At 41.7% G+C, this 15,114-nt stretch overlaps 1 protein-coding gene across 5 annotated transcripts in view; it reads right to left on the bottom strand.

Annotated features, from left to right (window-relative positions):
* Positions 1–541: 541 nt before the first annotated feature.
* The window catches only part of LOC108049774 (zinc finger CCCH domain-containing protein 13), a 33,363-nt gene continuing 18,790 nt past the window's right edge, over positions 542–15,114 (bottom strand). For 3 of the 5 annotated variants that reach the window (XM_044460916.1, XM_044460913.1, XM_044460914.1), the window contains 5 exons: positions 14,811–15,089; positions 5,620–6,139; positions 3,713–4,946; positions 2,650–3,348; positions 542–2,484 (listed from right to left, as the gene is read on the bottom strand). In XM_044460916.1, the coding sequence (XP_044316851.1) occupies positions 1,407–2,484; positions 2,650–3,348; positions 3,713–4,946; positions 5,620–6,139; positions 14,811–15,089 (3,810 nt within the window). In that variant the 3' untranslated portion in view covers positions 542–1,406. The remainder of the gene's footprint in view (positions 2,485–2,649; positions 3,349–3,712; positions 4,947–5,619; positions 6,140–14,810; positions 15,090–15,114) is intronic. The other 2 variants (XM_044460917.1, XM_044460915.1) reach the window with 1 other exon arrangement.

The raw sequence follows: 15,114 nt of genomic DNA, 5'->3' as shown, positions 1-15,114 counted from the left end.
AGTTTTAAAGCTATCTGCTTGAAACTTTCCCAAAAGTTGTCTTACTATTGCATTTTATGAGTATTAAGAATACACCATATGAATAATTTTGAAGAATATAATTTACAGAATATTCTGCAAGGGTATATCAACTTCGGCTCCGTCCGAAGTTAGCTTTCCTTTCTTGTTGATGATATATTATTATTTATATTTTTGATAAAACTCAAGATACTGGTCCAAAATAATGATTTTTATATTAGACAAAAACTCAAAGAAACTCTCTAGTTCGGTATAGAATCAGACGGCTATATCAACTTGCTAAGAACGCCGAGCTTGTTCGTCCATTTTGACGGCCAAATTCCATTTCAAACACCAGGTAAACATAAGCTTAATTTTTCCATCTTAAACAGGGGCGTAGTCAGGTCTTTATCATTATCAATATGTTTTGATTACTGAAATCGCAACGATTGGCTGCCCGAAAGTATGCAATTCTTCCAGCAAGAGAATGCTACCTAAATTTGTTTGCATATCAAAGTAGTGCAAGGCAATCGAACCCAAGATGTTGTTTATTTTGGCACTTTATTTTAATTTTAACTGCAGTTTGTTTATAAATCAAAATTGTACAATAATATCGAATTAATATTAGTTTTTTAGTTTATCCATTTTACGGTATCTATACAACAAACGTTAATATTAGTAGTTAAAAAAAAAAACAAAAATGATAAAATAGGTAATGTAATTAGACGTAGGCGTTATAGTATTATCAAATTACGATTGGAAGAGGCGTGGCAGGACAGTGGGAATGGCTTCCACGTTACATATAGATTTTGTTTTCTTATTTATCGATTTTTATTTAACATTAATTGTGTAATTCGCTTTCTGTTCACCATCAACTTTGTAGCTTTTATTACCCATTTAACAATCAATTGGTTGATTGGCCTTTTATTTTTATTTGCTGCTTGTCAAATGAAACTAAAGCCCAAGGCCGAGCATTTGTTAGCAAATAGTTAGGGATTAGGGGTCCTGGCAGGAATATAAAGTCGAACTTTCCCAATGCAAGTTAACAGAATATTAATAGTTATAAAAGTTTAACGAAATTAATTTCATTGTGTCGAATTATTTTTGAAAAGTGAACATGGCTCTCATTCAAATTTACAAATTTGTTCATAGGGATATTTATATATGCTATGATTCAGAAAAAATTTGAAAGATTTCCGACTATTTTAGTTCACTTCTAAAGATTGAATGTATTTAAAAAGAAAAGGACAAATACGTTTTATGGAACAATATTGGTTGTGATTTAAACAAAAGGAGCTGGAAAGTTTAAATATGTATAGTTCGACTTGGGGGATTTATCATTAGGGAAGTTCGACTTCGGTTTTAAAATAAAGGAGAACGGGATCTTATGGTTCTGGAAGAATGGCAGATCACTTGCGATGGCCGCCGGCGGCGGTGCGCAGCTCAATGATGGTGGCTCCCGAACCACGTCGCAAGTTCTGCTGCTGGTGGCTCTGGATGTGGTGGAGATGCTGCTGGTGGTGCTGATGCTGCTGGTGGTGGTGGTGGCTCTGCTGATGGTCCACCTCGCTGCCGCGACGCACAATGCTGGCCGTATCTTTGTTTAGCTCCACGGACGGCGGCGAACGCGAGTCCAGAGAATACTTGGCCTGCAGCGGATACTTCCTTGACCCGTACTCCTCGTCGCCATGGATCACCCGGTACAGATCCGGTGCCTGCTGGTGCAAGCCCCGCAGATACAGCTGCTTCTTGTCCTGCTCCGGGTAGTTGCCTTCATCCTCTTCGTTACCAGCGATCTTGGTCAGATCCTTCTGGCTGCGACTAATAAGATTCACAATCGATGGACTCTTGAGGCCGCTCTTCAGTGAGTTGTCCTTGCCGGAGAAGAGGTGCGGATTGGACTTGTAGTTGGCGTTCGGTCCCTGGCCCAACCCATATCCAAAGTTCGGCTCCTGCCGGGGCTGATAGTTGTTCCGGGTCAGCTTCTCGATGTAGATGGGACTAGGATCGTTGCTGCCATTCATGCCGTGCACATTGAAGCTCTTGCTGCGATTCAGGACCTTTGCATAGGTGCGAGCCGGCTTCGCCGGTCCCTGCGGCTGTATCTGGCTTGGATTTGGGTTGGGGTTAGGGTTAGGACTCAGATTCTGATTCTGATTCTGAGAAATCCCCCGTGGCTGCTGTTGTTGTCCAGTCGCCGGGAGGTAATTGCCCCTTCCCGGAGGCGGCTGTTTCTCCATGGCATTACCAAATCTCTGCGTACGCTGCTCGTGCAACTTGCGCGGCAGTGTCTGGGCCGAACGGTAATCCTGCTGCTGCTGGTGCAGATTGGGCGTAGAGCCGCTGAAACGCTGGCCATGCTTCTGGTAGCGACCCAACGTGTGGGCAGCTGTCACTGGCGGCGGAGCCCTGGATTCGTAGTAGTCATCCTCCCGTTCTAGTCGCTCCAAGCGCTCCAATCGCTCATCCGGGCGATCCAAGTTACTGCTAAAAATTAAATATACCATAAGTACCATAGCAAAAATATTATTGCTATTATATTACAACTAAATAATTTCTGAAGTATTGGCAAGTTACATTTTAAAATATTAATTTTCAATGTGGAGGTAGTTATTTTTTAATGATTAAGATATTAATATCGGTTATCCTTACCGCTGACGTGGCCGTCGTTCGTATAGGTTCTCCTTGCCGTAGAGTGTACTGGAGTAGGGATCCTCGCCCAGATAGTACCTTTGCCTTGGACTTATGGCCTGCTCCAGGTGCTGCAGCTGTGGATCCGCGGACTCGGCGCGTTTGAAATTCTGACGGGCTTGTGTCTCCTGTTTGGGAGGATCACGTTCCCGATCTCGATCCCGTTCCCGTTCCCGCTCCCTCTCCCGCTCTCTTTCCCGCTCCCTCTCCCTCTCCCTGCGCCGCTGATTATCGCTATTGGAATCCTCCGAATCGTGGCTACCTATGTGCCCATCGATCACATTGTACTGCTGGTAGGTGGTCACCGGAGGACCAACTCCTCGGGGATCGTGTCCTGGACTGGGTGACTGTTCGCGCGACTTGCTGGCCGCCGATTTCATGCGGAACTTGCGCTCCGCACTGGCCGAACGGATTTTGCTGACCAGCTTCCGCAGCGAATTGCCAATAACCTGGCCCATGCGGCTCGACTTGGAGGTACTGCCTCCGCCGCCGCCGCCGCCACCGCTCATGGCCGAGAGATTCGATGTGGAGGCGGAGGTGGCGCCCTGCGGCCGGAGGTTACCAGCTCCTCCAGTTGCTGGCGGATAGCTGGATGTGGGTGCGAATCGCGTGCGCTGCTGCTGCTTCCGGCTGAGGGTCATTGTGCTGGCAGGCACCTCTCTGTGGGGAGAACAGTTGTTAATTATCGGTTTAACCAGATTAAATAAATTGTGGTTTCGGCATGTGTTTAAAAAACAAATTACACAAAAACAATGGATCCATAAGGAAAGCTATTCCTTGATTTGGATAATAATACTATATTGATTTTGGCAAAAGTGCATGTTTAAAATCATTTACATTCATACTTTAGCAAGTGCACTTGTGGCAATAGTTTCATTTTGATTTTTTGTTGAACAACCAACACAATATCGAACAGTTTTTGTTGAAGTATGTCTTTCGTTGGGAATTACATTTTCGTTTGATCTATTAAAAACCCGGAAAACCACTCTTATTTCGAACACAGCTGTGTGTTCTCTTAGCCCACCTGGTCATCAGGTAGTCCACCTGCGGCGAGGACGACCGACTGCGACTCCTGGGCGGCGGCGAGTAGTCCGGCGGTGGCTCCAGTTGACTAACCTGCGAGGGCAACGGCGCCTGCGACTTGACCGCCAGATGGGCCGTATGCAGTGTATGAGATGTGTGGCTGTGCTCGCCCAGCTTCTTTTCGATGGCACGTCGTCGCTGCGGGACGGTGGGTCGCGGATTGAGACCCAGCTGGCTGCCACTGCCACTGTTCCCGCCAAACTCCAGTATTCCCCCACTGGCAGCGGGCGGAGGAGCAATTGGTTCATAGCTCTTGCCCCGCCCGTTCACCAAAACGGGTGCAGCTCCATTTACCGCATGGCCATTGATGTTGTTGCTACTGTGGCTTCCACGATGACCGTAGGCCACTCGTTTGTGCGAGGGCTCTTCGGCACGGGGTGATATCGTAGATGGACCTGGTCCTGGTCCTGGTCCCGGTATGGCCTCCAGGTCGTCCAGAGTATCGCGAGAGCCCCGCGTCGAACGGGCCAAGAACTGCGAGGACAAGCTCTGACGCTTCTGCTGTAGAATATCCTCGCGGCTGACATAGCTATCCTTGGGCTGGCCCGTCGTCTCCTGGGCCAGACCAGATCCCTGACTGGAGCCGTGACCGCTGACTTTCTTTTTGAGACCATTCCGCCGGATGGTCTCCTGCAGGTCCTCGCGAAAGGCCTGCGACGAGAAGTGATTGACCGGAGGTCCAGGATCCTTGCGTTCCGACCAGTTCGATATGCCCTGGAAGTACTTGGAGCGCCCGGCTGCCGAACTGGGCTGTTGCTTCCGCTCCAGAGTGGCGGATGTGGTCATGGTCAACGGATGACGATCCCTTTCCCTCTCGCGCTCCCTTTCCCTCTCCCTCTCCCTCTCCCGCTCAGCGCTCCTGGGCAGAGTTTGCGGATGATGGGCATGCGTGTGCTGCGGGTGCGGATGCTGTTGGGTGGCCAGGTGGGATTGGGCATGGATGTGCGTCTGGGGTTGGCTCTGCGACTTGATCGTCACATTGAAATAGCTCTTCTTGGTGGGCTCCACCTCCGCATCGGCTTCGTCGTCGCGGGAATCGTTGGAGGCGGTGGATTCGCTTCCAAAGTGCGACTCCAGCCACTTCATCGTCTCGCCCTTGCGCGTCTCCTCCTCGCGATCGAAGTCCAGGGGTCGCTTGGTCAGCGCATCTTTGCGATCTGCCAGGAGGGCCACCTCTGCAGTTATAGAAAAGCGAATGTAAGTAATACCCAAAAAAATTAAGTGTATTTGCATTCCCTTGCAGATGATTATTTGGCAGGGTTTTGATCAAAAAACGAAAACAATTTTTAATTTTAATTTTGGCCATATCAAAAGAATTTATAAGGACTGTTCCAATTTAGCCAACAAGAAAATTATAAATGATATATTTTGTAACGAATTCTAAGAGGTATGACATTCCAACATTCGACCACTATTTCCCAGGGTTTCGACTAAAAAACGGAAAATGTGACCGAAATATTTTTTATAGGGTTTTAATCATGATTTTATTCCGAGCAATTTTTTTCATATTTTTTTTTTTGGAAATGCCACTTTCTTGGAAATTTAGTAACGAATTCAACAAGGTAGGACATTCGAAAATTCAACCACTATTACCCAAGGTTTTGATTAAAAAACCTAAAAATCGAGTTAATTTTTCCCGGATTTTGGCAGAAATATTTTTCAAAAAAGTCCTAAGAAAGATGTATAGACATTTAAATTTTGGTCAGAAGCTTATACCGCAGTAAAGGAAACATTTCCGACCCTATAATGTATATATAATGTGTATTCTTGATTAGCATTACTAGCCGAGTTCATATAGCCATGTCGGTCTGCCCGTCTGTTTTCTATAGCATTTGAAGATAGACTCACCCTTCTGCTGCTGCTGCTGGGAGCGGCGCAACTTGCGCATCCGGTCGGAGAGGCTGTCCCAGTCGCCCGGACGCTCCAGTTCGGCAGGCCCGTCCTTGTCCATTTGAGTGGTCTCGGCGGCGTAGCGCATCTCGGTGGAGTGGAGCCGGCCGTTGGCTAGCAAGTCCACATGCTGCTCGTCCCGTTGCCGGAAATAGCGCTGGTTGGCCGCCGTGGTGGTCACCTGCTCGCCCACCTGGAGCTGCAGGTTGCGATCATCTGAGGCGGCGGCGGGCGGATCGGGCAGCTCGTCGTCGACGATCAGCTCGTGCTCGGTGGTGCGTCGGCTCTCGGTGACCAGGGTGCCGTCCTCCTGGGCCAGACAGCGCTTCTGCGTGTCCTCCGAGTCGATCGTCTTCCGGGACTTGCTCCTGTTGGCCACCACCTGAGGCCCGAGCGGCACCAACTGGCGCTGGCTCTCCGGCGAACAGAGCAGGGCTTCGAGGTCCTCAACTCCGTCGCGCACTGCGTTCACGTAGGTCTGCAAAAGGGTTGTGACAACAGTTTTGATTAAAGAGGAGATAACCACAAATAGTTTCTTTTTAAGTGTTGATTTGCAAAGTTTTCGGATCTACAATATGGCCGTTAATATATTCAACACAACATTAACTAACCGATATCTGTCTGCAAATTTGAATTTTGACTAAGACGGCTAATAAAAAACATTTTTGATTAACTAACAAAATTGGAAAACATAATATTTTTGTATTTTAAAACTTGTTCGTGTTCGAGACCCAACAAATAATTGTTATTAAAAAGTACAAATAAATTTGGAATAAACATCGATAACGTTGCGTTCAATTTTTAAAATATTCTATGTAGGAGAAAGTCTTAAGCTTTTTAGTTATTTTAAAACGTTAATTTATAACCAAATTTATGGCCATTACTACTTCGAGTTGTTTCGCACCACCCTCCCCTACCAAATATTATTAATCTTAGCATATAATCCCTGATTTATTTAACGGATGTCCAATTGGTAATCCATATTATCTGTGGCCCATTCCCCACTCCTCCATGAAGGGTTGCATCACTTTTTCTCCGATGCAGTCACTGCACATGCCTCCTATCCCTCCCAAACCCCCTATGCAGCACCCCTTCCTTAACCCCTTCCTTACTTAAGTATTCAGAGCAAGACAGCGAAAAACCACAAAACAAATCCACAATCCACTTACTTTTCGAGCTGCTAACGCGGATGGGGCAACGTCATTGAGGTAACGGTAAAAGTAAAGAATGCGACTCAAGAATGGAGGAAAAATGGGGTGGGGAGAGGAGGAGCAATCTGGGTACACAATGAAAAATTCCTATACCGTGGAGCTTAGTATAAATTAACCTTCAAATATTATTATTATTAGGGTATTAAACTGTAATTATAATTCTTTCAATATGGTAAATGGGCTGAGTCGATAAAATAAATATAGACTACTTTTTAATTGAGCTCCGTATTATTAAAAGAGTTTCACAACTAAACAAGAAAGGAAAGCTAACTTCGGACGGAGCCGAAGTTGATATACCCTTGCAGAATATTCTGTAAATTATATTCTTCAAAATTATTCATATGATGTATTCTTAATACTCATAAAATGTCCCAACTTCCTAACTTTAAAAATACCAAAGTTATGGCTTTTCCAATCGTTCAGTAATATGGCAGCTATAGGATATAGTCAGCCGATCCTTATGAAATTTGGTAGGTCGGATTGATTGGCCAAAAATAAAACCCATAGAAAATCCCAACTTCCTAACTTTACAAACACCCAAGTTATGGCATTTCCGATCAATCAGTTATATGGCGGCTATAGGATATAGTCGTCCGATCCGGCTCGTTCCGACTTATATACTACCTGCAATAGAAAGACAACTTTTGGGAAAGTTTCAAGCAGATAGCTTTAAAACTGAGGGACTAGTTTGCGTAGAAACGGACGGACGGACGGACAGACGGACATGGCTATATCAACTCAGGAGGTGATCCTGATCAAGAATATATATACTTTATAGGGTCGGAAATGTCTCCTTCACTGCGTTGCAAACTTTTGACTGAAATTATAATACCCTCTGCAAGGGTATAATTAAATTTCGATTTTTTACTTGGATACCAATCCTACCGATTTACGATTTCTATATGGAAAATAAGGTAAATAAGATACCCTTCCCTTTTCTCAGTGCATTGAAATTTAATCGAATATATAGTTTATGGATATCATTGATATAAAAGTTTTTTCTTTTTGATTTTTATGAATGTATGATTTTTATAAATTTATCCTAAATTATTTAGGTATATTTTTATATTTAAATAAATTAGGATTTACAACTTGATTAAATGATATCTAAAATCAATAAGTCTTATAAGTCTTTTTATTTTTAATTTATATAGCAATTTATAATAATAATTAATATTTAAAATGATTCAATCGCATAGGGCTTAAAGGCTCTGATTTATTTTTCTCTGGCTTTATATCTTTTTATTTCTTTGCTTATATATGGATAAGCTTATCTTCTACTTTTAACGTATGATTTTCTTTCTCTGTAAGGGGATTGCAGAAGGGATCGCTTCGGCATGGACAGCTCAAGGTCGAATAGCAATGGGTATCGCAACTTGTACTTCTTGGATGACGAGCAGATGGCACGCCTGGGTGACGCTGGCCGGCGGATAAAGAGCTGAAGAGTTATATCTCTTCGTCATTCGAAGCCGATACCCCTCCTGCCCCCCGCTCTAAACCTGTTGTTTTTGTTGTTTTTCGACGACCTTGCGTTAACGGTAACGCGCGTAGAAAGTGTTTTGTTGTTGCTTAGCTAGTTGCTTTTGTCCATCTCTCTCGCTTTCAGCTTCAAACTTGATGGTCAGTCAAGCCTCTAAGCCATATTTATATACCCATCCTCCCTCCCCAAAGCCACTAATCCCATCTTTTTTTTCCAAAAACCTATTGGACACGAAATTTCCAAGCACACATGCTTATAAGTTTGGGGTTATTCAAGTTTTAGTTTTATTTCTGCGCTGCTAGCTTCAATGATTGATCAAAAAACAATGGGGTGAGGAGAGGAGAGTTGGATCGGTGATTAATATCAGCCGATGACGTTGCTGCTGACGCAGAGTTCGATCTTTTGAGGCGGGGACAAATCACTTCTCCGCCACCTTGCCCCTTTACCTTTATGCCCTCAACTTTATCCCCCTGTCGACGAATTCGGCATTGTCAAGTTATTTGTCATTGACCAAAAATACCGTAATCACCTTGGGGGCAATATTTTTTGAATATTGAGCATATTGGTTTGACAAGTGATTCTGTCTCTGATTAATCTTTCTCGTATTGTTTCTCAATTTATGATTTTATTATTTTATTGCATTTTGAAAATATATATTTTTTAAAAACTGCTAGTTTTTATTTGAATGGATAGAAAAACTTATAACATAAATATAATAACAGTCTTGAGAAAGGACATTTATTATACCTAGTAACCATACTATTATCAATACTATTTTTAAAAGTGTTTAATTATTGAATCAAATTCGTTCAGAGTACGTAGCTAGAAACAATATTCCAGGCCAACCCAGCCCCACCCCAAAATCCTGGACAACCCCATGTGCGTTGACAACTTTTCCCGCATGTTGGGATTTATCTTGATTCGGTTTATTGCCTTCACCTGGCCGAAACCCAAAACTGAATTTAAATTCCGACGAAAAGCGGCTAGAAAAAGAGGGTTTCCCTGGTGCAGGAGGGCCTGGAGTAAGTACTCGTACTCGAACTGGTACTTTTTAACCGCTTGCTTCGTATGCACACTCATGTTGCGGCCAGCATATTCAAATGGATATTTTGCTGGCCATGTTGGCTGGTCTGGCATACCAAGTGGTCAAAACCAGCAGAAAATAAATGAAAAACAAAGCAAAATCGCAATGGGAAAAAAGAGAAATGAGCAAATTTTAAAAGGCAGCTGAAGGGGGCGGGATGGCAGTGGATCGGTCTTGGTATCAGAGCAGAGTACACAGAGACAAAATGTATTATTTAACAATACAACTTATAAACACTCGTTTTAATTAAAGAAAATTGCTAGTCTTAGAGGTAAAATCTAAAACAAAATATTTCTGAATTGTAAATGTTTGCTATTTTTATATTAATTGATGCTAAAAATATGTATTTATTACTATGTTAAGGAAAGCCATATAAAGCTGATATACATAAGTACATATGTATGCCTAACTAATTTAACTCACCTATTATTTCTAAGAAAGATTTATAAACTTAAAAATACTAACTGGCTTGAATATATTAATTCAAAACATATGATTTATTACCAAAATCAATTAGTATAAGCCAGAAGTTTTAGTAAAATATTCATCATTGCATAACAAAAACGATCTAGTAATAATATTAGAACCTAAAGTTGAAAACAAGGTTTTTTAAGTTTAAAGGAAGGTCCTTAAGGTTTGGATAATTTTCATGCATTGTGTGTGTACCAAAATGTAATATTTCAGCCTTTTTTTCTGTGTACACAGTGGAGTGGATCGTTTAGACCCAGCGACCAAGACCAAGCAAGACCAGTTTGCCTTGGGAGTTGCTCAACCTCTCCGAACTGAGCCAAACCGAACGAAGCTGAGCGAAGCGGAGCGGAATGGAGCAGAGCTCTCGATCGATTATTATTATTGTAATTCAGTTAGTGTTCGGCCAACGCCAACGCGCCTGCATATGATAATGATGTCTACACGGCAACAAATACCAAACAATTCCCTTTTCACAGATCCAAAAGATAGCGTCAAAGGTCATCTGTGTGGGTCGAAAAAAACTGACTTGCTTTAAGCTTTATCTTTAGTCACAATGATCATAAATGACTGGCAGCAAATTTTTCATTTTTTGTTAAACACACATTGAGAAAAACTAAATAAAACACAAAAATACATTCGGAGATGTAGTATTTTTTGGCAACGCATATAGTTTTATAAAAATCGCACGACTATATCATATAGCTGCCAAAGAAACAATCGAAAAATGCATTGGAAAATCGACGTAGCTTCAATGTTTTTAAGCATCGAAATCAAAATATAGAATATTTAATTTATATTAGAGTGCAAGGGTATATAAACATCGACTTCACGACGTTTGCTTCGAAGGATATTAAAAAGGGAAAGAAAAATTGTTTTTAAAGAATTTCAGGACCAAGTCCGCAGAAGTAATTATGTACACAAGATAAAGTTTCGCGACGGTAGCTCATCTCTATTATCCGTTTTTATTAGTGTACTGCTCGATACAAAACTAATGATAGTATGGTCTAAGAGATAAACATCGTAGGAAGCTAGGTCCTTAATAAAGACTCCGTATTGTTATTATTTCTAGAGATTTGAACAGTTGTAATTAACATTATTATTTTCGCCAGTGTAAAAGATTGTTGCTGCTTTTGTTTATGGGGTTGGAGAGCTGAAGCTGGAGTTGAAGTTGAACTCGAAGCTGGAGTTGTGCAGTGGCCAGCGACCAAGGAAAGATATTTGGTCTAGGTTTGGGGTCTGTGGGCCTCAGACTCGGTTTATCGCTTCCGTTGCGTGAATGGTTAAGTCTAAGCCCCCTTTAAACCGCCTTGGGCCCCCTTTAGACCCCTTGAACCTCTGCCCGACTGCTGCTGCTGATTGGCATTTGCTGATTAGAGTCGTTTGGGCTGGATTGGATTGGTTTAGCATGTGGGGGCACCTAGACTGACTCGAAACGAGTTTTCGGCCAGCAAAGTACCCACTCATACAGCGGTACGTGGTCACATAGATACACCTGGAGACTGCGGCTGAGACAAAGAAGTACAGATACAAAATTTAAATTCAAATTCCAAACACTTTTTGTGGTCGCTTTCCACAAAACTTCTCTGAATGTGGCATGGACGAATTTAATGTGCTATGTACTTATGTATATCTCGCACCGATTTCGCAGCTCGGTCGGTGTGTGTTTGGCTGGTTGGTGCTTGTGTATATCTGTATCTTAGGTTCATGGACCTGCCGCAGACACGCCTAGAATCCAAGAAAGCCAAGCAGGAGCAACGGCAGCAGCAGTAGCCGCGCCGCGCACTTTGGCTATTGATTAAACTTGGCTCAGAACAGGTCTGCCCCGGGCCCAAAGCCAGCTGCTCTGGGTTTTTTCAGAGGTTTCTGAGGTTTCGCCTTCGGGAGAGTGTGCACTCCCATCGCCCTCTCTCTTTCTGCCAGCCTCTGACCGTCTCTCTCGACCATCCCAGTGTGTATGCCTTGCAGTGTTGTCTATAATTTAACCGTCAAAGAGCTGACTTCACAGAGCTAAATACCAACTAAAGACTAGTTGAATTAAATAATAAACTTAACCCTAAAAATGTTCATCTATTCGGTTCATTTAAAAATGTAATCTTGCCAAGGCAAAACACTTGGCTTATTACGACCATTTTTTAAGAGGTGGACAACCTTTGAAATTCGCTTCCACTGCTAAGGTTTTTTGCGGTCAGAGCTTGAACCTGTTAAGAATTATAGCATCTTAGTGAAAGATACTATTTAGATTTCAAATATTATAATCTAAAAATGTAAGATCAATAATTTGCCCACAAATCTTAATAACTTTTATATATTTTTTTGGTGGCTAAGAATAAAATATTTAAAATTGAATGTGAAAAACGTTGTCATTTATATTTATTGTCGTGTCTATTATTGGTAATAGATACGTTGCTCAATTTCTCATAAGAGTTCGGGAATAAACAAGAACAATAACATCTTAATTAAATCAAAAAAATATAATCATGAAATCATAGAAAATAGTATTGCTTAAATATCAAATATCACTTTGTTTATTACAGAAAAAATAACAGCCTGAGCATATTAAGTTGGGTTCTTATGAATAGGAATAGAAACATTAAAATTTTTTAGGAATTAGAATCTTTTATATATTTAAAGTAAACTAGCCTCGACAGACAACTCTGATGCCTTGTAAGTGTCCGCGTATAACGACCACAACAAGAGCCCCAACACATCTTCAATGGCATTACCTTTTTGGCTTGGTTAATTGCCAACTACCGGTTTAAGTTGGTCTTTTGGGTCCCGAAGACCCCGTCGAGAAATTTGTTTTAGGGGAGGACATTTCGGGTAGCTTATGGCCTTAATTATAACATTAAGTATTGGAACATATCGCACCTTGATAATTATGCAAATTGGGGTTGTGTTGCTCCTCCTCTTCTTTTGTTTCTTCTTCCACTCAGCTCTTCCGCCTACTTCTTCACAAAATTATCGATGCTCTAATCTCTGTTGCACCATCTACCAACTTGGCCAAAAAGCCCACGCACTAACAACTAAATTAAAACAAAACCTAAGCCGCACTCACACACCACACACAAAAACATTCACTAATATTAAGAGAGAGTGTAGTTTGTTTTTGTAAACAAAAAACCAACAATAACAAGGCACTGCCGAAGAGAGAGAGTGACGATACCGATAGCTGATTAACGATTAACGTGCTTTTTCCACCGATTGTCTTTTCTTTTCGGCGAAGATAAATAACAGATAACTATAAAAAAAAATAACAGTATATCAAAGCGAAACGAGACGAAACGCGAAATGCAAAGCGAGTTGTATTCTCTTCGCTCGCCGAACGGCAACTGATCGTCCAACTGCTCAAAACGCAAAGTAATCGGTAGAGGCACAGCGGTGGCAGCGACGCTAGGTAAGGCAGCGACTGCGACGCCAACTGAGACAGCGACTGCGACGACAGCGGGATGCAGCTCCAACAACAACACCAATAACTTTCGAATGAGCTTAAAAGCAACAAAAACAACAACGGCTAAAAGAAAAATAAAAGAAAAAAATACAGTTAACACTCTCATGAGTGTCTGTAATTTAGATTTTTGAATAGCTATTTTTATCATTTCTAAACGTCTTTCAAAGGACCTTTAACGAGTGTCCAATAACTAAAGTTCGATTAATAATAATTATTCCAATTACAAAGCTATTGTTTTGGGAAACAACACAACAAATATCGAGAAAACTAGTATTTCATTGGTTCACTGCATTGAGCGTTTACTGTAGAACAATAAAAAAAAGCAAACCATCCAGTACTGCTACATTGTTGCTTTTCACGCCGAATTGATTTTCAGTTATTTACGCCAATTTTCGGCTCAGCCTGTCCGCAGTCCTGTCTCCGATTACACAGGCAAACACTCGGAAAAATATAAAATAAATAAGTAATATTTTTGGTTTTACAATTTCAAAATATTTCTGGAGACAATAATAACAAGCATAAATAAAAAATTATAGGAAAATTTAGTATATCCTTTGTATACAAATCATATTTACAAATCATCATTTCATAAATCTTGACCAACTAAATGCCGTCTGCAATTGGTGTCAAGGAACACTATTCAATTTTGAGTAAGACATTTTATTGCCCCTCTGTGATTTCACTATTGAACAGATAGATTCGTCTCATAATATATTTAATTTAATAACTAATACTTATTGGCTTTAATCTGACTACTCCAGATAAAAACATAAGGATCTGTTTAGTTCAATTTTTGTCATTAAACCATTGCTTGGCCTGAACCGCTCCCGATTTCGTTTAACCCAACCGGTCTTCTTGGTCGGAGCAGAGAGCGGTGCCACTCGTGATGGAGATGGAGATGAAAATAAAGCTTAAGCTTGAACCGAAGATGAATAACGTTTCATAGCGGGGGGTCGGAGGTCGGGAGTGGTAGCTGGTTCCACGACCAAGTGGAGGTTAAGTCCATCAGGCCTATTCTAAAACAAATTGGAGCTTTCCCCCACCAAAAGCATCGCTAAGTGGCGATCGTTTTGAAACCATTTTCCACAGAATCCACAGTATATTAAATTATTTTAATGTAACCTATAATAATAATAACCTATAAGGTCAGAGATAACTATTATAAAGTAAATGTAATAAAAATGTCTATAATCTTAGCAAAATCCATTTTTAAAAAAATCTTTGTTAGCTAATTTGTTCTGATCGTTTTTACAACTTTTTGTAGCCCGATAAAAATGATTTAATAATATTAGAAGGGGAAACGGTAAAAGATATTCAGAACAATTCACTTATAAAGTTAATACAAGTATTAAATGTAAATTAAAGGATAAGAATCTTTGTCTAAAAATATAAATCAACAATCAATTCAGAACTTCGAGGTCATAAGCAGTGGTAGGAAATGAGTTTTGGACCCACCTGATCTGTGAAGTCGCCGTGGTGCTTGACGTCCTCCGTTTCGTGGTAATCTTTGATCTCCTCGTGTGAGATTACCCGCTTGTCGTCCGTTTGTCGCACTAGTCCGTCCACCGGACGTGGAACCATTCGCTTGACCAGCTTTCCTGCTCCGTCCGCCGGTCCAAAGACCTCTTGAATTTGGGCCAACTGCGTCTCATTCTCGGCGCCCGCCTGCAGGGCGGCCACGTCGATCAGTTGGGCATTGCCATCGAGGTCATCCGGCAGGTCAAGGTCCCGTTTCTAAAATTTATTTAAAAAAAAAAAG

The sequence above is a fragment of the Drosophila rhopaloa genome, unplaced genomic scaffold (assembly GCF_018152115.1).
Source record: "Drosophila rhopaloa isolate 14029-0021.01 unplaced genomic scaffold, ASM1815211v1 contig_3, whole genome shotgun sequence".
Taxonomy (NCBI): domain Eukaryota; kingdom Metazoa; phylum Arthropoda; class Insecta; order Diptera; family Drosophilidae; genus Drosophila; species Drosophila rhopaloa.
This window is presented reverse-complemented; position numbering and strand designations above follow the sequence as displayed.